Source organism: Staurois parvus, unplaced genomic scaffold (assembly GCF_062004578.1).
Source record: "Staurois parvus isolate SC_StPar_1 unplaced genomic scaffold, SC_StPar_1.0 ptg000544l, whole genome shotgun sequence".
Taxonomy (NCBI): domain Eukaryota; kingdom Metazoa; phylum Chordata; class Amphibia; order Anura; family Ranidae; genus Staurois; species Staurois parvus.
In genome coordinates, this window is record NW_028318340.1 from 3415879 (window position 1) to 3443544 (window position 27666).

The window sequence follows — 27666 nt, forward strand, 5'->3', positions numbered from 1 at the left end:
TCTGCAGCATATCCCCAACCGAAAATGTAGTATGACCACACCCTCTGACCCTCATTTCCTTGATTAGGTCTGCAGTTTGACAGTCTTTCAAGCATTACATAGATTGAACATTTTGTGCAGCCCTTTGGTGATGTCAGGGACCACATTTGAGGCCCCCTATAAGTTGACAACCACTGCAGATACTGTCACCTTATTCAGTGTGTGAAGGTGTGAAGTCCACCTTTCAACCACTTTGTACTCACCTTTTAAGAGCCTGCCCGCTGTTCTGTTGCAGTCACCACAAAAAATCCTGGTTTGGTGCTCTGAGGGAGTGGTGACATTTTCTTATTTAGATCTTCTATAAATATCTTGTTTTGCATCTTGTATTTTACACTAGCGACCACATCTGTTTTATGTAGAAAAGGCCTTTTTAAAGCTGAACACCAAGCAAACCACTAAATCTACAGATAAAATACATATATAAGGCAGCAGTTTTACCTGCAAAAGGATTTAGGTTTCTAACTATTTTTAGCCACTCCATTTAGCTTTGTATGACAGGGGAGGAGACCTGATTTTTCTCCTCTGCAGTTAAGTAACACTGTTAGGTCTTGTTCCTCTGACCCCAACCGATTCCCCAATCCCCACCATCATATTTTTCTTTATATTGGCATTTAATGTGTTCATTCGGTCTCTTTTTCATGGGCGTTCACTTGCAGCCATCAGTTTCCAGCGACAAAAATATGCAGCCGGAATGGCTAAGGAATACGTATAACAGCTGCTCAACCCATAAAAACTGACAGGCTGACATTGGCTGCCGCTGTTCGAATGTAGCTGTACACAGAGCAGTTATCTGCAGGTAGGGGTGGATGTCAAGCCTGGACGCAGTCGCCAAAGTCTTTTGGCTGCGTGTAAACTACCTTGTATAAGAGTCCTTACTGTTTTGCGTTGTACACAGCAGAGCTAGAAGATCAAGGCTCCATGAAAGCTACTCTTATTCCTCCACACCTGATTCATCAAACCCTGTGCACAAATCCAGCTTCATAAAGACACGGTTTGAAGTGCAGAATTGTCTAAAATGTTTACTTTCACCGGGAAAAAACTAAACTCAATAATTTGGAGGAGTGTCAATGCATTTTGCCATAAAGTTTAGGTGTAATAGTCAGGTGTCCACAATTTTTTTGCCATAAACTGTAGTTTATCTGCAGTACATTAAGCCCAAAATGTAACTAGGGTATTTATCACATTGTAAGCGTGCACTGGTCATCAGCTTTATCATAATGTATTTAATGTAACTTACTCTAACAGTATAGCAGAAATAACGTTTGTTTTCAGAATTCACTCCATTTATGTTAGCACTATAACCATTTCTGCTCTCCATTGCCCAGGTTGAAAAATATGCAAAAGTGGAAAAATCTATCAAACTTGATGACTCGCAACCTACTGTCTGGCCAGCAGATGTGAGTAATTAAAACCTTTTCTGCCCTATATTTATTTTATTATTTGTGGTATAGTGCAGTGTGAATTTAGTCTCAAAGCAGAACTGCAGGACATTTTAAAGGTACATTTTCCTCCTGTTGCGTGACTGTTTAATTTTTGGTGTGACAGATTGCTTTGGCAGTTTGAAGCTGCTTTCCGAAGTCTGGCAACCATGATTGTTGGACAGGTTCATAGGTAACTCAAATAATAGTAATGTGTAGCATATGGTTTTGTATAATTTTGACTTGATTACTTCTTACAGACTAAAGTGACAATGTGTATGGATTTAAAATGTAGACAAAAGCTAAAAATAACTTTTCCAAAAGTATAGACAAAAGTACTCAAGCCTGTGCAGAATATAAGATCTTTTTCTTTAATTAACCACTTAAGCTCCGGAAGATGTTACCCCCTTCATGGCCAGGCCATTTTTTTGCTGTTTTAGCACTGTGCTACTTTTAACTGGTAATTGTGCAGTCATACATTGTTGTATGCAAACAAAATTTATATCCTTTTTGTGTTCACACAAATAGAACTTTTTTTTGGTGGTATTTGATGACCACTGGGTTTTTTAATTTTTGTGAAATAAAAAAAGACCCAAAATGTAGAAAAAAAAACAATATTTTCTCATTTCTAAAAACCTATAGTATAGATACTGAAATTTTTATAAATTTTTTTAAATACTAGTAATGGTGGCGATCAACAACTTATAGTGGGACTGCAATAGTGCAGTGGTCCTGACACTGCTGAAACTGATGCTGAGAGGAACTAACTGCCACTGACATCACCAGTGACACGAACACAGTGATCAGTGCTAAAAATATACACGGTCACTGTACTAATGACACTGGCTGGGAAAGGGTTAACATCTAGGGCGATCAGAGGCTTTAATATCTGCCTAACAATGTGTAGTGTGTGTACTGTGTGCATTTTTGCTAAGCAATGTGCCGTTTTTACTCCCTGCTTTGCACTCAGAGCTCTCTCCTGTCATTCTCTCAGCTGATCAGCAGGTTCCGGCCATAAATCATGCTGATCAGCTTGTGCTGCAGCAAATGACAGCAGTCTGTGGTCACATGAGCAAACAGACCCAGAAGAAAGAGACAGGTACAAGATTGTGCCTGTTGGAGCTGACCTGTTGCAGTTAATATACTGCGGCAGGTTGGCGTGCAGATATTTTACAGCCTCATCTACAGTGTTATCAACCATTTTAGGCTAAAACTGGCCATATATTGACAAAAAAGTGAATATACTAATAGTGCCGCGCTCCTGTATATATTAGCTCTGATGATTAGTATAGTGTTTTCAAACCAATTGATGAATAAATGAATACCGTATTTGCCGGCGTATAAGACGACTGGGCGTATAAGACGACCCCCCTACTTTTCCTGCTAAAATGTAGTGTTTGGGCTATACTCGCCGTATAAGACTACCCCTCTTCCAATGCACACCAGTGGGAGGAATAGTGCCCCATCATTGATGTCAGTGGGAGGAATAGTGCCCCATCATTGGTATTAGTGGAAGGAATAGTGCCCCATCATTGGTGTCAGTGGGAGGAATAGTGCCCCATCATTGGTGTCAGTGGGAGGAATAGTGCCCCATCATTGATGTCAGTGGGAGGAATAGTGCCCCATCATTGGTGTCAGTGGGAGGAATAGTGCCCCATCATTGGTATCAGTGGAAGGAATAGTGCCCCATCATTGGTATCAGTGGGAGGAATAGTGCCCCATCATTGGTATTAGTGGCAGGAATAGTGCCCCATCATTGGCATTAGTGGCAGGAATAGTGCCCTATCATTAGTATCAGTGGAGGAATAGTGCTCCATCATTGGTGTCAGTGGGAGGAATAGTGCCCCATCATTGGTATCAGTGGGAGGAATAGTGCCCCATCATTGGTATCAGTGGGGGGAATAGGTGCCCCATCATTGGTATCAGTGGGGGGAATAGGTGCCCCATCATTGGTATCAGTGGCAGGAATGGTGCCCCATCATTGGTATCAGTGGCAGGAATAGTGCCCCATCATTGGTGTCAGTGGGAGGAATAGTGCCCCATCATTGGTGTCAGTGGGGGGTGGAATAGTGCCCCATCGTTGGTGTCAGTGGGGGGTGGAATAGTGCCCCATCGTTGGTGTCAGTGGGGGGGGGAATAGTGCCCCATCGTTGGTGTCAGTGGGAGGAATAGTGCCCCATCGTTGGTATCAGTGGGAGGAATAGTGCCCCATCATTGGTATCAGTGACACCAATGATGGGGCACTATTCCTCCCACTGAGACTTGCTGACCCTGTTCTCGTATGGTGCTGCTGCAGCCAGCATATGTGGTTGCAGCAGCACCTCTACACAGAACACTTACCTGCTGCTCCGGCACTCAATTTTCGCGGGGCCGCTCGGCTCCGCCCCCTCGCCGGTGATTGGCCGCCTGTGTGCCTTTCCTGAGCTACAGTTCTGGCGGCCAATCACCGGTGAGGAGGCGGAGCCGAGCAGCCGCACGAACATCCAGTGGCCGAACTGAAGGAGACGCCGCGCTTCCTGGACCGGATCGTCGTGGGACTGGATCCAGGTAAGAGACATCAGCCCCTGCAAACCCCTGTACTTAATGCCGCAGCCCCCCTAACATGTGTACCGGCGTATAAGACGACCCCCGACTTTTGAGAAGATTTTCAAGGGTCAAAAAGTCGTCTTATACGCCGGCAAATACGGTATATAAAAAATAAACTGTAAACAATATATTTTCTTATATATAGTGTAAGAATAAACATCTGTTGCCTATAAGACCATATAAAATTAAAACATAATTGTGCTATTGGTAATTGGTGAATTCTAATAGTGAGCAAAAATCAATATATAAAAACGTGCTCTTAAACAGTCCTCTTTCAATATAAATTGCAATGGTGCAATACCGCTCCCACAATCCAAGTGCAGTGTGGTCTTAATATGCGCTCACCTCAGGTTTTGCCTTAAATAAAGGCAAAACTAGCTGTTTGTCCTTATAGGACTGATCCTCCTGTATGGGATTTTCCAAATGGCAAACAGATAGTTGTAATTAAATCTTAATCCACCTGGGGTCTCTGCAGTGAATGTAACTGATGCTTGTCAGGAATGGATGGTTGGATGGATATCTCCCTTATTTCCCCTCCAGGGGTCTCCTTCCTCCTGTGTTGATCTTTCTCCAGTATATCGCTAATGGTTTATATAAGGAAAAAAGAAACCATGGTGCCTTATCCTTTTTAAAGATGTGCTTTATTGCTGTATACCATTCACAGTGTTGAAGTTTGCAGTGAGTTAAAGCAGTGTCAGCATGGCCTGCAGTCTCTGCTATGCTCTCCTTGCTTGTCCGAGACAACGTCGTGACGTCAGATCCCCTCCCCTACGCGTTGCGTCACCGGGTCACGTGACTTCATCAGGGGGATATCCAGGGATATGAGTAGGTGCGAGTGCCAGCGAACCATAGGTGTATTATAGTTTAATTTTATTCTATTTATTTTTTCCACTTTATTAAGACAAACAATTGGAACATTTTAGGCAATCACCATAGTAGCTCACAAGTATTTATATAAGTTTTATTATTTGGCCATATACTGAACTGTAAGCTAAATGAAGCAAATTAACATCCCTCAAAGCTATGCAGTGTGGATGGATGAATCCCCCACTGTGTAGCTATTATGTACTTGAACCACTGCTGCATCTGATTTGGATACAGATGCTTTTCAGTTGACAATTTTTCCACTTTGATTTTTCAATCTAGGGATGTTGGGCAGGTGGTGGCTGAAATCCCTGCAGTGTATGGCCAACTTAACAGAGGCCTGCACAATTGAAAAGTGTATGTAGTGAGATAAACACCATATGCACTGTGTGAGTGGTGTTGTATTGATGGGGAATGTGTATGCAGTATTTCACACTGTCTACTTTCAAATGTGTGTTTTTAATTTTTTTTTTTTTTTTTTGTAGGATACAAAAGAGGATTATCTGTTTGACTGTGAATCTGGAAGCCCATTCAACAAAGCGAAATTGACCATTTTCCAGAATATAGGCAATCCTTTGTATTTTGGGAAAATGCAGACTTCCAAAACAGAAGAAGAAGAAGAGAACTTCCATCCCCCTTCTTCACAGTGAGTTATTTTTATTATTTCCTCCTTCCAGCTAACATTCATGTCAGGACTCTCCCTTGAACGTTGTCTATTATATTTTAGGATCACCAGCAACTGCCAGTTTCACAAATTTCAGGTTTTTCCCAGTGTCTGGAAGAGTGAAGCCATGGATTAAAATTAACAAATAAATCTAATCTGGTTAGATACTGCATTCATTGATCTTCCTCAAGCTGACACAGTTCTGAAGGGGGAACAGCCAGAAACAAATTTAAGATGCTAATGCTAACCACTGTTTACAGGACACAGAAAAGAATTGCTTCATTGAGAGGTCTGCAGACATTGCCTCAATGGCTTTACTTCTTAGCACCACTCCAATAGCTTTCTCAATTTTGATAATGCACTAAATTTAAGTCCTTGTACAAGTGAGTTTGAGATTCTGTAAGCGCTGTGTGTGCAGGTAGCTTTTTTCAAAGCACTTGCAAAACTTTCAGCAAGCTTCATGCAGCATCCTAGATACAGTAAATCTACATCCAGTCTCCTGAAGACTGCTTTTACATAATAATGCATTGTGAATTTAAAATTTTTGTGGCATTTATTAGAATATTCGTTTTTTTTTTTTTTCTTTTTAGATTTCTTATTGGATCAAGAATTGATATAGACAGGTGAGTGTATTTTATGTATAGAACTTTTAAACCGCTAAATACATTAATGTAAAGGATTCAAGCAGGGTTGAATAAACTTCCAGGAAAATATCCAGTGTGCCTAAAGATTTCCAGCTGATGCATATTTCAGCCTTTTGTATCGATATCAATGGGAGCAAATGTTTCAGAACTATAAAAAGGAACCCTTTTGTGACCAGAGGTTTTTGAAGCCTAGATTCCCTGACCAAGTTCAGCAGTATCCGCATGAGTCGGTTAACTTCTCAATAATGTTGTGATTGAATAATTTTTCACTTTGACATCCGGCTTGGAGACTAGGAACACACAGTTGCACATTTCTCGTTTTCAGCTGCAAGATTAGTTTACATTCGAAGGACTAGAGGCTTATTTTTTTACATGGCATTAAAAAAGGCATCTACAGTGACAAATGGGGTTTAAAGTGCATTATTGTAACATTTACATAATGGTTCCTCCCTTGTATTGCATTCACTTTTTTTAAAGTGAGCCTTAACGGGCTAATGACCTCCCAGTGTAACAGTGCTTGTGTGTGGCAATTGGCTACTCAAGGGTTAAATGGTAACGGTTTCCAAGTACAATAATAATCTGTACACGTGCTGTCATAATTATGTCCCCACAGCGTGGTCAACCAGTATCTTGAATTGTTTAAAAATGAGTCCAAAGGTCTTGTGAAGATGACACACAATACTGGAGGAGTGGCAAGCCAAAATCCTCTGTCACCAGGCAAGGAAATTGAGGTATGTGAAGTGATCATGATGACTTACCTTTCGGGTTCAAATTAAATTTTTTGTGTAGAGGTGCACTAAGACTTCAAATAAGTTTGGCGAATCGCATATCCTGTTCTATATGACTAGAGAGACTTGAGTAACAAGGGAAGAGTCATTTATCATTATACCATGACTTGCTTTTATGCATGTCCTCCAGCTGCTGTAGATTTGGCAGTTGGGAGTTATGTCTGAATGTTAGTGACTTGATTGCAGTATAATTCTGTGCTGCGTGAGGAGTGTAATAGCTATAGTTTCTGTAAGTGAACCTGTCAGAAAATCTTAACTGTGGGCATCTGGCTGTGACAGCTTTCGGCTTCACAGCCAGGTGCCCACTGAGAATGTAGCTCCATGCATTGTGAATGGTCCGGCAGTCTTCTGGGATCTGTCACGTGTCCCAGAAGACTGCTGGGGAGGGGGAACTTCCGCTTTCGATCATTTAGGCAGTTGGAGCGGAAATGGAGCAGGTACCCGTCAAAATCGGGCTTCCATTTCCTTACCAGGAGCAGGGGGAACAGGCCTTACATAGTTACAAGTTATAATCCTATACCCACAGTTAATCCAGAGGAAGGGGAATAAAAAACAGCAAAGCATGATCCATTTTGCTCTTGCAGGGAAAAAAATTCCTTCCTGATCCCCTGAGAGACAATCGGATATTCCCTGGATCAACTTTACCTATAGATGTTAGTATCCAGTTATATTCTGTGTATGTAAGAAAGAATCAAGGCCCTTTTTTAAAGCAATCCACTGAGCTGGCCAGAACCAACTCTTGAGGGAGTTTATTCCACATTTTCACAGCTCTCACTGTGGAGAACCCTTTCTGTGTTTTTGAGATTACATTTCTTTTCCTCCAGATGTAAAGAGTGTCCCTTGTCCTCTGTGATGACCTCAGGGTGAATAGCTCTACACAGAGTTCACTATTTGAACCACTGATGTATTTATACATGTTGATCATATCCCCCCTTAATCTCCTCTTCTCAAGAGAGAAAAAATTCAGTTCCTCTAATCTTTCCTCATAGCTGAGCTCCTCCATATCCTCGTATCAGTTTGGTTGCCCTTCTCTGTACTTTCTCCAGTTCCCCAGTGTTCTTTTTGTGAACTGGTGCCCAAAACTGAACTGCATATTCCAGATGAGGTATTACTAATGATTTGTACAGGGGTGATATGATATCTCTCTCTCTGGAATCTGTACCTCTTTTAATACAAGAGAGGATTTTGCTCGCTTTAGAAACTGCAGCTTGGGATTGCATGTCATTATTAAGCTTGTGATCTACCAGAACTCCCAGATCCTTCTCCACCATTGAATCCCCCAGTTGTACCCCCCCTAGTATGTATGATGCATGTATATTCTTAGCCCCCAAGTGCATAACCTTACATTTATCAACATTAAACCTCATTTGCCACATAGTTGCCCAATTAAACAGTGCATTGAGGTCAGCTTGTAAGTTGAAGACATCCTGTTAAGGACGTTATTTCACTGCACAGCTTGGTGTCATCTGCAAAGACTGAAATGGGATATTTAATCGCAGACCCTATATCGTTTATAAATATATTAAAAAGTAAGGGTCCCAACCACTGACAACCCTAGACCGTTCAGAGTATGAATCAATAACCACTACTCTCTGAATACGATCTTTTAGCCAGTTTTCTATCCATTTACATATAGATTTTTCCAAGCCCGCAGACTTTACCTTACACATTAGCTGTGTGTGGAGAGCTGTGTCAAACGCTTCTGCATAATCCAAGTATACCACGTCCACCGCCACCCCTCTGTCCAAGGTTTTGCTCACGTCCTCATAAAATGAAATCAGATTTGTTTGACAACTTCTGTCTTTCATGAATCCATGCTGTCTGTTGCTTAAAATATCTTTTTTTCCAGCAAGAACTCATCTACAGTTGTGACCAAAATTATTCAACCCCCAATGCTGTAAAGGGGTTTAGGGACTATAGTGTACATTTGGAATTGTATTCAGAATCAAATCCTACAAGGACGTTGTAACTACCCAAATGCAACTAAAATGACATCAATTGTTTATGTAATACAGTAGTAAATGGTTCTTATGTGGTTTCTTCATTGCCACAATTATTCAACCCCTTAAAGACTACCACTCTGAAGAACAGAGGTTCATACAGGTGCTTTCCATCAGGTATTGAAAACACCTGTGGATGTCACCGAGCAGCAATCAAGCATAATAAGCACCAATTAGGCAGCTTTAAAATGACTGTGATACTCAGCTCCTTCTAGACATTTACTGGTGTGGTTACAAACATGGTGAAGGCAAGAGAATGGTCCAGGAAGACAAGAGAAGAGGTGATTTCTCTTCACAGGAAGGGCAATGGCTATAAGAAGATTGCAAAGATGTTAAACATACCAAGAGACACCTTAGGAAGCATCATTCGCAAATTCAAGGCAAAGGGCACTGTTGAAACGCTACCTGGTCGTGGCAGAAAGAAGATGCTGACTTCGACTGCTGTGCGCTACCTGAAGCGTAGAGTGGAGAGAAGTCCCCGTGTGACTGCTGAGGAACTGAGAAAAGATTTGTCAGATGTGGGTACAGAAGTTTCAGCCCAGACAATAAGACGCACACTGCGTAATGAAGGCCTCCGTGCCAGAACTCCCAGGCGTACCCCCTTGCTGTCTCCAAAGAATAAGAAGAGTCGACTGCAGTATGCCAAAAGCCATGTGGACAAACCACAAAAGTTGTGGGATAGTGTTCTGTGGACTGATGAAACAAAATTAGAACTGTTTGGGCCCATGGATCAACGCTATGTTTGGAGGAGGAAGAACAAGGCCTATGATGAAAAGAACACCTTGCCTACTGTGAAGCATGGTGGAGGGTCAATCATGCTTTGGGGCTGTTTTGCTTCTGCAGGTACAGGGAAGCTTCAGCGTGTGCAAGGTACCATGAATTCTCTTCAGTACCAGGAGATATTGGATGGAAACGTGATGCAGTCCGTCACACACCTGAGGCTTGGGAGACGTTGGACCTTTCAACAGGACAATGATCCCAAGCATACCTCTAAGTCCACTAGAGCATGGTTGCAGAGGAAAGGCTGGAACATTTTGGAGTGGCCATCGCAGTCACCAGACTTAAATCCGATTGAGAACCTCTGGTGGGACTTAAAGAAAGCAGTTGCAGTGCGCAAGCCTAAGAATGTGACTGAACTGGAGGCCTTTGCCCATGAAGAATGGGCGAAGATACCCGTAGATCGCTGCAAGACACTTGTGTCAAGCTATGCTTCACGTTTAAAAGCTGTTATAACTGTAAAAGGATGCTGTACTAAGTACTAAGATTGAATGTCACTTGGGGGTTGAATAAAACTGATAATGCTGTGAGCACAGAAAAGACATTTGTGGTTATTTCATTATAACTGTTATGTTATATTTGTCTGACCTACAAGTGCCTCTTTAATGTAAATGTAAGCAAGATGACTGAATGATCAAAAGCAATGTCAAACTGGCCAAAACACTCAATTTCAGTGGGGGTTGAATAATTTTGGTCACAACTGTATGTGGTCTTTTATTAAACTCGCCAGTTAAACTAACAAGTCTATAATTACTTGGTAAAGATTTTGACCCCTTTTTAAGTATTGGCACCACATTGGCCTTATGCCAGTCCAGTGTTACTATGCCAGTCATTAGAGTCCCTAAAAATTAGAAACCATGGCTTTGAAATGACAGAGCTCACTTCTTTAAGGACCCATGGGTGTATGCCGTCCAAGTGGTTTATTCACCTTTATTCTGTCTAAATATTTTTGGATCATATCAATTGTGAGCCAGTGTGGATCATCTGGAGCTGTGTCAGTACCATGCCCAGTATGGACAAGAGCTCCCCCATGCTACTTTGTATACACAGAGCTGAAGAAGGTATTTAATAAATTTGCCTTCTCTTTGTCCCCAGTCACCCACTCTAGATTATTTTGTAAAGGGCTTACATGTTCGGACCGAACCTTTTTACTATTAACATATTTGAAGAATTTTTGGGGGTTGGTCCTGCTATCTTTTGCAATCTCTCATTCATTTTCAATTTTTGCGGCCTTTATTTCCTTTTTGCATATTCTGTTCTGTTCTTTTTAATGTTTAAATAATGGTAGCATTCCTTCATTTTTATATCTAAAAAAAGCTATCTTCTTATTATCTATAGTTTTTTTTGTTTTTTTTTTTTTTTTTTTTTTTTTTTTTTTAACTTTGGCCATAAGCCACATAGGTTTAATTTTTAGCCTTTTAAACTTGTTGCACATGGGAATATATTTTGCAGTGTGTTCACACACAGTATTTTTGAAGAACTCCCATTTCTGTGTTGTGTTCATCGATGCCAATATTCCCTCCCAGTCTAAGTCTTGGAGAGCAGCTCTCAGCCTTGGAAAATTAGCTCTCTTAAAATTGAGTGTTTTTATTTTTCCCAAATGTGCTCGCTGTTTACAGCTAACAATAAATTAAATCATGTTATGGTCACTGCTACCCAGATGTTCTTTTATATGGACATTCGTAATAAGCTCTGCATGGTTTGAGATTACCAGGTCCAGCAGAGCATCATTCCTAGTAGGGGCTTCTATGAACTGTACCACAAAATTGTCCTGTAGTAGGTTTAAAAATGTTTGCCCTTTGACTGTTCCTACAGTACCATTACTCCATTCAATTTCCGGGTAGTTAAAATTCCCCCATTAATATCACTGTCCCAGCCCTTTTGATCTGTGGAAGGAGCTGAGTCTCCACCTCCTCATTAACACTGGGAGACCTATAACAAACTCCAATAATTACCTTTGTAGTAAGCACCACCATGTGCAGTTCCACCCATAATTGCTTCAGCCTCATCACACTCTCCATCAACTAGGTGCTCTTTCACAGTCCCTCTGAGATCACTTCTCACATAGTGACATACACCACCACCTTTCCTATTTACCCTGTCTCTCCGAAAGAGAACATAGCTAGGAATATTAATGGCCCAGTCATGTGAAGAATGAAGCCAAGATTCATCAATACCAATTAAATCATAGTTCTCTTCATGCACCAAAGCTTCCAACTCGCCTATTTTGCTTGGCAGACTTCTGGCATTGGTGAACAAACACTTTCATTCATTGACACCTTGTTCACACATATTTTGCATATTTTTTATTTTCACACAAATGGTACCAATTCCACTGGTTGTTTGTAACATGGGAACCTTCTTATCTGCCATAGCCTTCCCCCCCATCTTTCCCCATTCCAACCATCAATAAGGACTGACCCTGTCTGATCTGTCTACCTCGTTATAATCTAATTCTCCCTACCCCCTCGATCCTAGTTTAAATACTCCTCCAGCCTTCCCATACACCTCTCCCCTAGCACAGCAGACCCCCTTCCATTTAGGTGCAAACCATCTCTAGCATATAAGTTGCACCCCAATGAAAAGTCAGCCCAGTGCTCTAGAAACCCAAATCCTTCCCTCTTATGCCAGGTCTTCAGCCATGCATTGAGTTCTCTAATCTCCCCCTATCTTTCCTGAGTTGCGCATGGCACAGGTAATATTTCAGAGAATATTACCTTGGAGGTCCTTCCGTTCACCTTGCAGTCTAGTTCTTTAAATTGGTTCTTAAGGAGCCTCCACCTTCCATGTATTTTGTCATTGGTTCCAACATGAGCCAAGACAGCTGGGTCATGCCCAGCCCCTCCCAGTAATTTATCAACTGGGTCCACCACATGCCGAACCCTGGCACCAGGGAGACAGCAAACCATTCGGTTGAGGCAATCCTGGCGACAAATTATTCTATCAGGCCTTCTGATTATAGAATCCCCTACTACCACCACCTGTCTAGGCCTTCCTGCACTACCCTCACCACCCCTCCCAGATGGTATCAAAGCGGAACTTCCCCTTTTGTTTGGAGCACCGCTTTAAACTGCTGGCTCAAAAGAGGAATGCCAAGTATTTTGTTTAAATTTAAAATATACTGCTGCTCACAGGCCTGCTTTTTTTTTTTTTTTTTATATCTAGCCTCCTAGCATTTGTTTGCTCTTTTGCCCAACTGGTTCTAGATGTCCCAAAGTTAAAAATTTGTGGTGTCACTCAGTTGATGAGAAATAGAATAGGATATTTTTACCTCTCCGTAAAAAGCCTTTTCTTGGAATCCATTGAGAGGTGATTCCCTCTGTGTTTTTGCTTATGTTCATGCTCTCCATATTGCTTTTCTACATAACTGAGGCATGTTGGTAGTAGAATAGTAGGAGGCATTTTTCTGGATTGGCCTACTTTTTTTTGTTTGTTTTTTTTGTCAGTGTCCGATCCTTCTGTAGGTGTTTGGTATAACCTGGGTTAAGGACTTCCTGCATCCCTCAGTGGACTTAAAAATAAATAATTACCCACATGCCTACCAGGCACTTATACCCCCTTCCTTACCAGGCCAGTTTTCAGCTTTCAGCGCTGTTGCACTTTGAATGACAATTGCACTGTCATGCAACATTATACCCATATGAAATTTTTTATCATTTTTTTTTCACAAATAGAGCTTTCTTTTGGTGGTATTTACTTTCTGCTCTGTGTTTTTTACTTTTTGCGCTATAAACAAAAAAAGAGCAAAGAATTTGAAAAAAAAAAAGTTTCTATGTTTCTATTATAATTTTTTGCAAACAGGTAATTTTTCTCTTTCACTGATGTGCGTTTATGAGGCTGTACTGATAGGCGACACTGATGATGGGCACTGATAGGCGACACTGATGATGGGTACTGATAGGCGGCACTGACGGGCACAGGTGGGTGGCACTGCTGGGCACTTCTGGATGGAACTGGTGGGTGGCACTGCTGGGCACCGATAATCACGGCACTGATCATCAGTGCCCTGACGATCGGTGTCAATCCCTGCTCTGATAACTGCTGGTTCTCGGCAGTACTTTCCTCACGCTGTCAGAGTGCAGCTGAGAACCAGCAATTGCATTTCCCGGTGATCAGCGTGTCACTGGACACGGCTGATCTCGTGGTAAAAGGCCGCTGTGATTGGCCTTTTACCACATCACGTGATCAGCTGTCTCCGTAGGACACAGTGATCACAGAGATCGCCGGGGGCGCGCAGGAGAGCGTGTTCTGGGAGGACGTCATATGACTGCCTCCCAGAACTGGCCTGCCGCAGTGCAGCCGTCATTTGGCTATCTGTGGTCGGCAACTAGTTAAAAAAAAGAAATGAGAAAATCCTAATATTTCATTCTTACTTGACTAAAAAAGAAACAATATATTTGTTTAAATTGACTATTTTTTTAGTCCTGGGTATAATAATTAAAAGGACATTTAGTGTTCTGTGCATATTTATTATTACATTTTTTTGCCTTGGTCTTATTCTAGTGCTGATTTTTCTTCTATCATATTCTGTTTATTTTATTGTTTTATAGGCAGACGGTATCACAGGCTCTATCCAGTCTTCTGTACTGGGGAAAGGTGTCAAACACAGGCCACCTCCCATTAAACTTCCTTCCAACTCTGGCAATAATTCTTCAGGTATATTTCTCTTCATTAGGTTTTTTAAGGTGTGATATCTTAGTTTTAGGTGTATATGTTGCTTATCTTTGCCATATCCTGATAGTAAGATCTCTCCCTTTTTGACTGTCAGGCTTTTACCCCCCACCACAATCTGTAGATATTCTTGCTTTCTCCATAATATAAGATTCAAAGAAGAATTGCAAGGTTTGCCTGGGCAAACGGCCCCTGAGCACAACAGTGCACTTAGGTAAATAGTTAACAGGGATGACCTGTAATTAGGAAAAATAATATATTTTCTTTTTTCACATGCAGCCTGGAGGTGCGCAAACAACAGCTTCTACCGCTGCTGCATTTACACAGCATCTCCCAGCTGTCGTGTTGACAGCCAGTAATTTCTGCCAAATGTGAGGGTAGAAGTTTAGACAGGGCACACTGCACATGCCTGACAGACTTTCATTACATTTTTTGGGCAAGTATAGCACACCCAGTGTCCAGAGCGAGTTAAGAATGACTACGGTTAGGTTGCTAGATATTTTTAGTACATTTTTTTCTGAGCTGTGATTTTTTTTTTTTTTTTTTTTTTTTTTTTCAGGTAATATATTTAGTTCTCAACAGGCGAGTGGCCACCTAAAATCTACAACCCCTCCTCCATCTAAACCACCAAGTATTTCTCGAAAACAGTCTGTGGACCTTAATCAAGTCGTCATGCTCTCGCCAGCCGCTATGTCACCAGCAAGCTCATCACAAAGTGAGTCACGCCCTAAATTCTCCATTAAATCTCCATAGGCCTTTGATGTAGAGGTCTTCAAGATTAAACCCTTCTTTCTAATGGATTGGTGACACCAACGTGTATGCTTGTGTGCGCTTCAATGCTTGTAAAAGCCTTGTAGACTCGATAGCAATATGTTCTGTTAACTGTATGTATTTTGTGTTTTTAATGTAATTGTCTTTTTTTTTTTTTCTTTTTTTTTTTTTGATATATGCTTATATATTTTGTTTTTTTTTCCTTTTCATTGTATGCACCCTTTGTGTGTACGTATTTATAATGGAAAATTGCTAGAATGACTTGTGTTTTTTATGCTTTAAAAAAGAATGCAATGCAAACCAGGTATTCAGTTTGACAAAAGGAATTACAGTGTATTTTTATTTCTATTTTTTTGGGATTGGAAATTTAGAAGCTGCTGATTTTAAAAACAAAATAAGCTAAGCATTATTGTTTTTTGTATGTGTAAAACCTCACAGCATGTCAAGTAGTTGACAAAAACCCAGTATTGGCTTTTTGAACTATATTTACTTTATATAATAAGTTTTATGTTTTTAATATATATATATTTAATATTGCTCACAGGTTATAAACTTTGAGTACATGAAAGCTGCTGGATATGTGCAAAATGACTACAGGTCATTGCAACTTCCATTTTTTTTTTTTTTTTTAAATACTTTGGTTGCATTGAAGTCAGCCAAGCCTTTGTAATGCTGTGTGTTGCAGACAAGATTGGCTTTGTAATGACACATTAATGGGTTTAAAGTGTAAGACCACCCAAACCTGATGATTCTATTCTATGGAAACTGTTTGTACCACCTTGTGGGTTTACCACATTGAAAAACCATAGGAGAAGTTTATTTTGTTACCTCAATTTCAACCCTCTTCATGACATGATATTTTTAAAGCAGTGTTGTCAAACAGCTGCTTCTGGTTTCCCTATGAATCAGTAGGGAAAGTGACCACATGGCTTAATTGCGAAATGTGATCTAGTTTCAGACTCCATTAGGACTAATTTTGGAGAGGTTAGTTTTTCTGCATTTGGAACCGATCTCAAATGCAGGTCAGCATAATCCCATTGACTTTAACTGAGCAGTGTACATGGCAGTTCAGAGGTTGTGGTCAACCTGTTTTGTGTTGTGCTGTGATCCTTCAGCTGCAGCATGCCCTTTTGTAGTGCATTTGACTTGCAGACAAAGTAGATCAAGCCATCCACCACAACCTTTTCTTGAAAATGCTGCATTTTTCATTCAAATGCATGCATGCGTTTAAATGGAAAATGCAGCTTACAATCGAAGAGGGAGGGTTAAGTGATACAAAAGGTAATAATTGTGGGGGATGAGCTAATGGAGAAAATTAAAAGTACAGTTGTCAGCTGGGGTCATGGTAGGCTTTTCTGAATAGGATAATCCCTTACATAGGTAATACTTATTCAAAGCGAGTATACATTCCTCATAGAACCCCAATGTTGTTCAGCACAAAACTTGGATATCAGTGTTTGGTGGTCTTCTAATGTAAAGCCCAGCTGAACGTTCAGTTTACATCAGCTAAATACTTTCCAGCTGCATCAAAATTAATGGTATTCTCAGTCTGCAATTTGCTATCTTTAAAAAAGCAGCCACACCCTGAGTGTTAAAGTCTATCCACTGACAGCATGCTGCTGAGAAAGACCCTTGCTCTCTCTGCAGTGTTTTGACTCGTTTGTGGATCAGATCTATAGCTTTGCATTCAGCAAATCTTTAGCTTCCTCCTAACTGGGGAGCATTAGCTCTGACTCGGCAAAGAGGTGTTTTGGATTGTCCCTTGCAAATATGACCATTGCCTCCTGCCAGAGCAAGGGTCCTTTATCAGGGTGCTGGCAGAGTTAGGTTTTTCTACTCCGTCTGTGGCTGATTGTAAGACTTTGTACACCTCTTGTTTTAACACATCTGGAATGTATTAAGGTGATTTAAAATGAAAGTTCAGTTAAGCTTTTATTGTTGCCTGTGTCTGGATTCAGAAACGCTGCATTGATTGTTGGACAATGGTTTTTTTTAAAAAAAGAGAAATACAAACATGTTACATTTTAAAAAAAATTTAAGTTTTTGTTTGGAAAATGAGAATGTTTGCTTCAACTGCCGATATTTGGCTCGACTAACAAAGCATTATATTTCTATGATTTGTTTTGCTATTAAATGGGTTTGAAGCATTTGCGACCTGTTAACGAGGTGTTTCTTTTCGTCTTTTTGTAACAAGTCTGTGTTGTCTTGCCTTTGTGAAACAAATGTGTCACATCTTTGAAGTTCTTGCTTATTAATCATTCTAAATTAATCTTCATCACTTTTTTTTTTTTTTTTATTAAGCATGGTCATTTTTTTAAGATAATTTTTTTTTTTTCTCGCTTTTTAAAACAAATGTGTTTTTTGTACTAGTGCTCTTTATTTTTCTCAATGAGCAGGATCTGGAACTTCCAAACCATCTACTCCTACACCAACCAACACCCCATCATCGACACCGCATCCACCCGATGTTTCCAGCTCCGCTCCTATCACTCCTTCTGTCACCCCCACACCCCAAGACTCGAGCTTTAGTTCACAGCAGCCTACATTGATAGCACCGTTTGCTCAGCAGCAAATGTCTCTGAGTCAGGGGTTACCTGTAATGACCATTCCACTGTCTACCATGGTAACATCTATAACTACTGGAACTGCCTCCACCCAAGTTATGACAAATCCTGCAGGACTTAATATCATCAATGTAGTTGGATGGTAAGTTCCCTTCATCTTGACACTCCACAACTTTTTCATCTCTTTAACAGATCGGGTCCTGTGCTCTACATTGTTTTTCTTCAGAAATATTTTTATATTTATTTAGGAAAAAGTGGATGAATCATCTTTGTTTCAGAAGTATCTGTGCTGCTTAGAACTACCTATCAGATTTAAAGATTTATATTCCTACTGTCAGTTGAAAATTGGATAAATTAAGCAGAACAGACACGTACAGTGGGGAAAATAAAGGGCAATTTTTATAATAGGTGTGTTTTTAAATGATAGAGACAGAATATCAACCAAAAATCCAGAAAAAAACACGATACAAATGTTATAAATTAAGTTGCACTTCAGTGATTAAAATAATTATTTGATCCCCAAGCAAAACATAACTTAGTACATGGTGGAGAAATCCTTGTTGGAAAGCACAGAGGTAAGACGTTTCTTGTAGTTGGTTACCAGGTTTGCACATATCTAGGAAGGGATTTTGCTCCAATCTTCTTTACAGATCATCTCTAAATCCTTAAAGTTTCTTGGCTGTCGCTTGGCAACTTGAAGTTTCAGCTCCCTCAATAAATTTTCTATAGGATTAAGGTCTGGAGATTGGCTAGGACACTGTTGCCTTATCAGTATGTTTTGGGTCATTGTCATACTGGAAGACCCATTCATGACCCATCTTCCGTGTTCTGGCTGAGGGAAGAAGGTTCCCGTCCAAGATTTTACAAGACATGGCCCTGTCCATTGGGCCCTCAGTTCGGCAAAGTTGGCCTGTACCTTTAGCAGAGAAACAGCCCCAAAGCATAATGTTTCTGCCTCCATGCTTGACTGTAGGGGTGGTGTTCTTGGGGTCATAGTCAGCATTTCTCTTCCTCCAAACAGTGCGAGCTGAGTTAATGCCAAAGAGCTCAATTGTGGTCTCATCTGACCACAGCACTTTCTCTCAGTCTGAATCATTTAGATGTTCATTGGCAAAGTTCAGACAGGTCTGTACGTGTGCCTTCTTGAGTCTTCGGACCTTGCGGGCGCTGCAGGATTTCATTTCATGGCGTATTGTGTTAACAATGATTATTTTGGTGACTGTGGTCCCAACTGCCTTGAGATCATTCACAAGCTCCTCCTGTGTAGTTCTGGGATGATCCCTCACTTTCTCATGATCCTCCTTACCCAAAGAGGTGAAACAGTGCATGGAGCTCCAGACCGAGAGCGATTGATGGTTATTTTGTATGTCTTCCATTTGTAAATAATCACTCCAGCAGTTGTCTCTTTCTCACCAAGCTTCTTGTTGATGGTCTTGTAGCCCATTCCAGCCTTGTGCAGGTCTACAATCTTGTCCTTGACATCCTTTGACAGCTCTTTGTTCTTGCCCATGGTGCTGGTGAGGTTTGAATGGAAGAAAGCGTTTCTGCGGACAAGTCTTTTATACACATAGCGAGTTATCGTTAGGAGCACCTTCTTAAATTGACAGGACTAACCTGTACCATATGAACACATAGCCAGGCTCTGGGAGCCAGAATTATTGTTGGTTGGTAGGTGAACAAATACTTATTTTACTCACTGAACTGCAAATCAATTTATAACAATTGTATTGTGTTTTTTCAGGATTTTTGGTTGATATTCTGTGTCTATCATTTAAAATACACCTATGATAAAGAAATTAAGGTTCTAGAATTTTTATAAGTGGGCAAACTTACAAAATCAGCAGGGGATAAAATATTAATTTTCACCACTGTATTTCCAACTTTTAGGAACTTCACAGTGTTATTGGGGGTCTGTAGCTGCGGTTGAGAAGCGTAATGGTACAACATTTAAGTTTACCTATTCTTGCTATTGTTGAAAATGTGAGAAGAAATTTATGGTTTCTGAAATAAGAGCAGCTTGGTATAATATTTTTTACATTACGACACCTAGGTCATAAGAAATATTTCCTCTCTCTTTTTATTTACATTTGTCCCGCCTGTAGTTTAGGAGGACCATTAGGCTTTGAATAAACTCATTTTGAGAAGGTTTTGTAAGACAAGTAGTCTATAGGCTATTTAATGTCGAATCATGTGACCACTACTCTTGTCATCCCAATTTCATATTCTCAAGTGACCCTTTCCTTTACCCATACAGGGCAAGGAAAAATATCTCGTACCACCCCCTTTTCTTAGCTGCATATACTCTCCTTTCCCTTTCTTCACCACTGCTCTGTTCAGTCCTGCCAGGAGTGAAAAAAAGTACTCAGAACTTCAGGTATGGGTGAACATGTGATTTTACATCACCTCTCTCATGTGACCGCACCAATGCCTTATGATTGGCCTTCACTGTCACAGGGAGGCAGGAAAGGCGTCCATAGTCCTGTGTAAGCTCTGAAAAGGTGGTTTGGAATTAAACAGGAATTTCTTTCCTCAGTTGCAGTGCCCAAAGGGAATGGCATAGGGGAGAGGAAAGGTGAGTTTACTTGGGAGGTGAGGAAGTTGAAGCTGAACTCCAGCCAACATAAGTATTGTCCAAATACAAAAGGCATGAAAATTTGTACTCAAGTTTTGGTATCCTTTGATTATTTCTTTAAGATCTGTGCAGTAATCCAGTATGAAACGCCTGCATTTGACTATTTGCAGGAGTTTCCTGTGATAAAGACCAGTCACTGTTTCTCCTCATACAGAATGACTGGTCTAGTAACCTCTCTTCTGTAGTTTTCAGAGATCTGCTTTAGATTTCCCTTTTGCTTTATCACACATGGGCAAAGTAAAGGGGTCAATTAAACACTCTAGCTTAAAATGACAGATGCTTTCACAGGCCCCCTGTTTTCTTTTTTGGAGTAAGTTTGAGGGCTGACTCCAGTAAACACTTCAAGCAGACCGGCCTCAAAAGACCAATGTCTCACACAAGGAGCACGTTTCCTATGGCTGAGACATGTTTAAGACATGCAATGTTCCCTTTAAATGTATTGCTAAGTTGCATTCAGTGAAGGAAACATTCTGTATCCTAGCATTTAAAGGAAATGACCATTGATTTTGTGTGAAACGGTATTTCATGGGTATACTTTCAACACTCATAATCAAGACATATTGTATATTAACCATACTGAACTTATTTGTAATATCTTCAGAAAGCTAAAAAGTACATGTGTATTCTGTGATTTTCCCATGTGTTGTCTGGGAGGAATAAGTGACTTGACACTTTAGGACAGTACTGAGACAATGCAGCCTCTTCTCATTTTTCTTCCTCTGATTTCAGTTGATTTGTGTTATACTGCAGTACACTACATTTGTCATCAATAAAACTTACATTGCTTTTCTCTTCTCTGGTCTTATTTTTCTACAACTTTTAGAACTTTGAGCATCTTTTCCTCTTAATAAATAAACATTTCTCCTCTTTGACAGTGTTCCCTTTATTTCTGCATTTCATGTACATCTTCTAGTACTCCTCTGTTTCTCTGGTTATCTCTTTCCATTGCAGTGTACAGATGTTTCAGTGGATCGCTCCTTTTTAGATTCCTTCAGTCAACTCTCATGTATCTTACTCTTCTGTTTAACGCCCTGCTTTAGCTTTTTCTATTTGCAACCACTACTGTGTAGTCACAATATATTTAGCTGAAATATTCAGTGTAGTCATCAATAATTGTATACATTGTTGGATTTTTAACACATCAAAGAATAGCATTGTACTGTGACACTTGGGAACCAATCAGAGATCAGATTTGTGACTTGTTTACTGGAAGTACTTACAAAATTGAAAAGATGATTTTAAGCATATTGATACCTTTTCATCAACTTGTCTTCGTTATTTTCATCTGCCTTTCTTGTAGTCCATAATAGAATTAAGCCGGCACTTGGTACGATCTATAAAACTGAAGAATCTTTATTGGCTACATTTAAAAATGCGTTAATAGTACGCTACCATGTTTCAGCTATAACAGCCTTCCTCATAGGTATAAGGAAGGGTGTTATAGCCGAAACGTGTTAGCGTACTATTAATATGTTTTTACATGTAGCCAATAAAGATTCTTGGTTTTATGGATCGTACCAAGTGTCGGCTTAATTCTGTTATGGACTACAAGACAAGCAGATAAAATTAATTATGACAAGTTGGCCTCAATATTCTTAGAAACATCTTTTCAGTTTGCTAAATACTTTCACTAAACAAGTCACAATTTGTGATCTGTGAATGGTTAATTCTATTATGGACTACTTTGCTTAAGTGTGGGGACACTTTTTCGCCAGAGCACCGGGCTTCATTCACAGGAAGCTGAGTTGGCGGTTGAGCATGGGGTAGTGTGTATTTGCTTGTCCTGTAAGCACACTGAATGATATACAGTTTTCATTTAAATATATATTGCTGTGACAAAGTTTAACATATATTTATGACCCCCTTACAAAAGAGGAAGCTCTACTTGATTGCACATAACCCCTCCCCCCCACCCCTCCACTTCCACATTTTTTGCACTTTTTGGGGGGAGGGGGGGAGCGAGCGGGTACCTGGTTTTGACAGTTCGTTCCCCCTGCTTCCACCAGCAGCATTCTGGGACACTTCACAGGTCCCAGAAGATTACGGGACCAATCATAAGCCACATCATGACTCGCGCATGTGCGGAAGAAAACCGGCTGTGAATCCGCAAGGCTATCCGGTTTCTCTACTTGCAATGCCAGTGCCGGGTACCCAGAGGCAAATGAAGAACTTGCCCGTGTGAGGATGGCGATGGACCCCTGGACAGGTAAGTTTGCTTATCTTGAAAGTCAGCAGCTACAGTATTTGTAGATGCTAATTTTAATTTGTTGGGGGAGTCTGGCGCTCCTCTTTAATACCCCTATCCAGGTCCTTTTTGCTGACCCAAATTCCTCCTTCTGGTACCACTAATCCAGCACCGCTTGTAAGCTTCCCTGGCTGGTCCCCTTCACTCCTGTGGGTCAGACATTCTCTTTTCAGGTTCCTAACAGGACATGCTTGCTAGCCAGCCAGTGGTAAATGTCCACATCACATAGGCAATGAGGTGGACACCCAGAAGAAAGATCCGTACAGGAAGTAAACAGTGAGGAGAAGGACTCGGCCCTGGTTGATTACATGACATGGATATGGGCAGATTTATTAAAAGAGTTAAGAATCTTCACTCAGTTATCCATTCATATGAAAAGCAAATTTTTGTTATTTCATCAGCACATGATTGGATAGAGAACATTGATTTGCTTTTCACGTGATTGGATAATTGAAGGCAATATTCACACAATTTAAAAAGTGAAGATCCTCCACTCCTTTAGTAAACCACCTTCATAGTAGATATATATTTAATTTTATTGCCCACATTGTCTCACAGCTTTTCAGAAACAATTGGGAAAGTCACTTTACTTCCCTTGTGGTAAATATCCATACAGGTAATTTCCCTAATGTTTCCCTCTCCAATCAAATGGACATTTTTTGATACACTAATTTACTGGAAAAGTCTAATAGAAGTGATGCCTCTAGTTCAAGTCAGTTGAACAGACTTCTAGAAACAATTTAATAAGGAGAAAATGGGTTTTCCTTCTAAAAGGACATTGCATGGTGGAATCTGAGAGTCTGTCTTTACTTAACTTAAAGTGCACCTGTGCCCAGAGCATGGACATTAAAACTGAAATTTGGGGGAAAGCAACTGGGGAGTCCTGTGCCCCCACCTCCACTTGCAGTTCTGCATTGTAAATGAGGTTGCAGAGGGCTGACCCACAACCCATAACTTTGGAGAAAGGAAAAGAGTATTAGTTGTCGGGGGAGTGGGGGATAAGGGGGTTACCTGTTAAACCTTGCTGTGCAGAGTAGGAAGAGAGGCCCACTGCATGAGTCAATCTTTTTTTTTTTTTTACCGAGAGTTCAGCTTTAAAGTATTTACACGCACAGCAAAATATCTTTTAATATAAACCCTCACTTACCTCTCTAGCTGCCTTTACTGTGAAGTGATTAAATCTCAGACATCATGACAAAGCCTCTAAAGGCAGGTTTCAGTCAAGAGTTCTAACAACCTAGAAACATACCTGTTATGTGTTTACATTAAGGGGCTTGCACACTGCTGGGATTCCAGTGCATTAGACCGTAATCGGAAAAGAGCTAAGGTTTCAGTGTTTCTGTTATACAAATTGATGATACGTTTTTAATAGCTACAGAAGTGAATGAGGGCTTGTTGTAAAGTGCTGTTACTGCTTGTTTACAATATGTAAATACTTTAGTGTGCATAGTCTTTATTTGTGTTCTTTTCGGAAGCATTATTATATATGTTGTCTTTTGAGATTGTAAGTTAGTTATGTAATCAAGTCCATGGAAACAGAATGTAATTAATCTACTTGTTCAGATTTTCAAAAGGCACTCTGCTCTTGTCATTTAAACTAGATTTACTAAAGGTATGAACACATAGTTGGTATTCCTGTAAACTTGCTGTGAGAGAGTACCAGCTGATCTGAGCTTCTAATGCATGCAATTTTGGCACAGAAGTTCTCTCTTTTTTATATTAGTATGCAGTTTTATATTTTTATACATCTTTATTTTACCTTACCAACTATGTAGTGTAACACAGATCACATATTGGTTTTAACAAGTAGATTTGTTAGCTGCAAGTTAGTCTCAATCCACTAACTTTCTTAATCATTTGCAAATTCATCTGTCGGGCCTGATAAAGAAAAATAAATATATTCAGAATTATTTCAGCATCCTTTTTTCACTTTGTCATTAAGAGGGCTTAATATTTTGTGTATCGACAGTTGAGGGTAGTATTGGTTAATTAGTAGCTTGTGAAGCTAGGACATTACTATTCTAGTATACAAAGTAGTATTTATTGTGTTTTATGTCAAAATTCTATATTTTTCAAGTTGCACATTTTGCTGTTATTTTTTGAATTTAAAAAATAGGGTTACATTGCCATTTTTTTCCTTGCAACCAAAAATTTAAATCTTCAATATTAAGGTTACACGGACTAAAAAAATGCAATTCATGCTTACATAGTTTTTTTTTTTTGTTTTTTTTTTTTGTTTTTTTTTTTAAATTTCCTTTTCTTAGCTTGGCTAAAGTGTTCATAAGCATTGGATCATGAATGAATTGCTTGCAAATCACATTCTTACAAATAGGAGTATACTTTTAGACAAAATAGGGACTTTGTCTTTCAGGAACTTTGCCTTATGGCTTGTTCAAACTTGACTTCTTCCCAAACACTCCTATAGCATTTGACAGGAGTTTGGGAAGCATTTTTAATGCTCCCCAAACGCCCTATGCGTTTTAAGGCATTTTATAGGCGTTTTCCAAGCGTTAAAACACAAATGCCTATAATGAAGTTAATTATATTAACAGCCAGCAAACGCCTGCCAGGTGTTTGAGGAGCATCACCATGGTCTTGAATGGGAGGCGTTGAAAGGCTTCAACTCCTCCTGACTCTACATGAGGTGTCAATTTTGCCATGACGCTAACGCTTCAGTGTGAACAGCACTGTGTGCTGCCATATGTATAATTTTCATAGGCGTTTGAGGAGAGTTTTTCTAGCATTATAGCCATCTTACAAATGACATATTTTTTAAAATTACAGGTTAGTATATGACCATATACAAAATGGACAACACTGGACTGAACTATGGATTTAATAAAATCTATGGGAATGATTGTATCATACAGGCACAATGTTTAGAGAAAAAAAATTACAAAAGGGCCATTGGTGAATTTGGCAAAGTCTCAACCCTACATGTTGTTAGTTTCCGCTTTGCATTTAGTAGTCTCCCTTTTACTCCACAAACTTCTGTACTTAATATTACTTTCTTTCCTGTTCCACAGTGGCCCACAAGCATTGATGAGTGGCTCAAATACCATGCTGGGGTGTAGTACTGGTGCCATAGCCCCCGCAGGGATAAATCTGAGTGGCATTTTACCTCCAGGAGGCCTGGTGCCAGGTACAATGCCAGGCACATTGCCGGCTGCCATGCAGTCTGCCTCTCAGGCAGGTTAGTATCATTTAGTTGTTGGTGGCGGTTTGGTGATATTATTGTGCTCTGAAAAATGTGAACATTTATGCAGATATTTAGATCAACCAGTTTTGATTTCTTTCTGAAATTACATAGCATACAAAAATTAAGCAAATCAAAATTGTGCCAGGAAAAAAATGGAGTGTTACTTTATATGCCTTACCATAAAAATAATGAAATTAGCTTCATAATTCGATGCTAGAGTTCTTCTGGAATTTTTTTTTTTTTCCTCTGTGACTGTCAATTGTAGTAACATTTTATAGATAATACATACCTTTTTATCTACGTAATTGTATTCAGTAGATTTATAAATATGTACAATTATGTACAGTATAAATCTGAGTGGAGAATATCCATATTATCTGTAATGCTGCCATTGCATTATTGGGGGGGATATTGGGGGGGGGAAAAGTGTTGTTAATCTTCAGTTCTACTTAAAGTATAAAGATTTTCTCCAGAGATGTTTTCTCTTCATAAAATAACATGTATCTAATTCCCTTCTGACACAGTCACATTTCATAGCAGTATTATAAAAGATCATTTACAATATGCATAGAATTAGGAAAGATGTGAACAGTTATGTTAACAGGTTGATTTAAAAAATAAAAGAAAACAAGTATAGCACCAATTAAAATTTTATAAAATAAATATCATGCCAAGTTTGAACTTTTTTTGTGTTATTGACAATACAAATTAACTTTGCTCATAAAAATATTAATGTAAATATATTTGCATTATTATTTCACTACTACACCCAAAATGTATGCTTTCGGACAAAAAAAGTGGATAAAAAAACACAAGGTTTCTTTTATGGATTACTGTTCTCAAACAATTTACAGATTTTTTTTTTTCTCAGTGAAAACTATATATTCCTCAGCCTGTTTACCTTGATGTTAAACAAAAGACTTTTCTTCAACAGGTGGGCCCTTTGGCATTAAAAATACTTCCAGTTTGAGACCATTAAATCTACTTCAGGTAATTATGGCTTAGTTTTTGAAAAAAAAAACAAAAAACTCTAGGGTCCCATTTTTTCCTTTTTGTTACATGAATACAGATGAGTAGGAAAAAAGAATTGTAACTGGTTCAGAGAAATCACAATTCTGGTCAGTTTTTGTTTTTTTTTTAAACTTTTGTATATGGGAGTTACATTCAAAATTACAATAAAGGAAGTTAGAAATGTTAAGTTCTTTGCACAAAATAGATCCGCGCGCTTATTTTCTACCTATAGCTGTCTTCGTTCCAGAAAAGCTTGTAATTGAACACATCCCCAATCTGCCTATAAAAACTGAACAATTCTCCACCACCCTTTAATCACTGTTGCTCCCCTGTGAAGTATAACAACAGGTAGAGAGCTTAATAACATGCAGATGTATTTTAAAGCAAATCAGTAGTTATGGGTCTATTTTAACAATTTTTTTGTTTTATATCTGTTTTTGCTATACACATACAATCTTTGTTTTACAAATGAAAGTTTAATATAGGGAATGCCCATGACAGAAGACTTCCAGAGCACTATGGGTGTTACCAACCTACAGAGTTTTTTTACTGGAGTCTTTCTTTTCAGACACTATAATTGTAACCTGGTACACGAGAGGGATGAGTCCCTGCTTTGACTTTGCGTGTAATTTTCTAATTCAGCTGTTGAGCTCTGTAAGCAGGCTTTTTTTTTACTTTTAAAAAAAGCAAGTAAGGAGTCACTGTAAATTATATAAAAATGAACTAACTGCTGTATAAAACTATATAATATAGCAGCATTTCAGGTGTATTTTTCTTATGTACAGCATATAAA

The 27666-nt window shown here is 39.5% G+C and overlaps 1 protein-coding gene across 3 annotated transcripts in view; it reads left to right on the forward strand.

Moving 5' to 3' along the window:
• Positions 1–27666, forward strand: part of SUPT20H (SPT20 homolog, SAGA complex component) — a 127233-nt gene that overhangs the window by 72740 nt on the left and 26827 nt on the right. For all 3 annotated transcript variants that reach the window (XM_089690841.1, XM_089690844.1, XM_089690843.1), the window contains 9 exons: positions 1365–1436; positions 5393–5553; positions 6162–6194; positions 6829–6946; positions 14331–14436; positions 15011–15166; positions 17619–17928; positions 25690–25856; positions 26797–26852. In XM_089690841.1, coding sequence (XP_089546967.1) covers positions 1365–1436; positions 5393–5553; positions 6162–6194; positions 6829–6946; positions 14331–14436; positions 15011–15166; positions 17619–17928; positions 25690–25856; positions 26797–26852 — 1179 coding nt within the window. The remainder of the gene's footprint in view (positions 1–1364; positions 1437–5392; positions 5554–6161; positions 6195–6828; positions 6947–14330; positions 14437–15010; positions 15167–17618; positions 17929–25689; positions 25857–26796; positions 26853–27666) is intronic.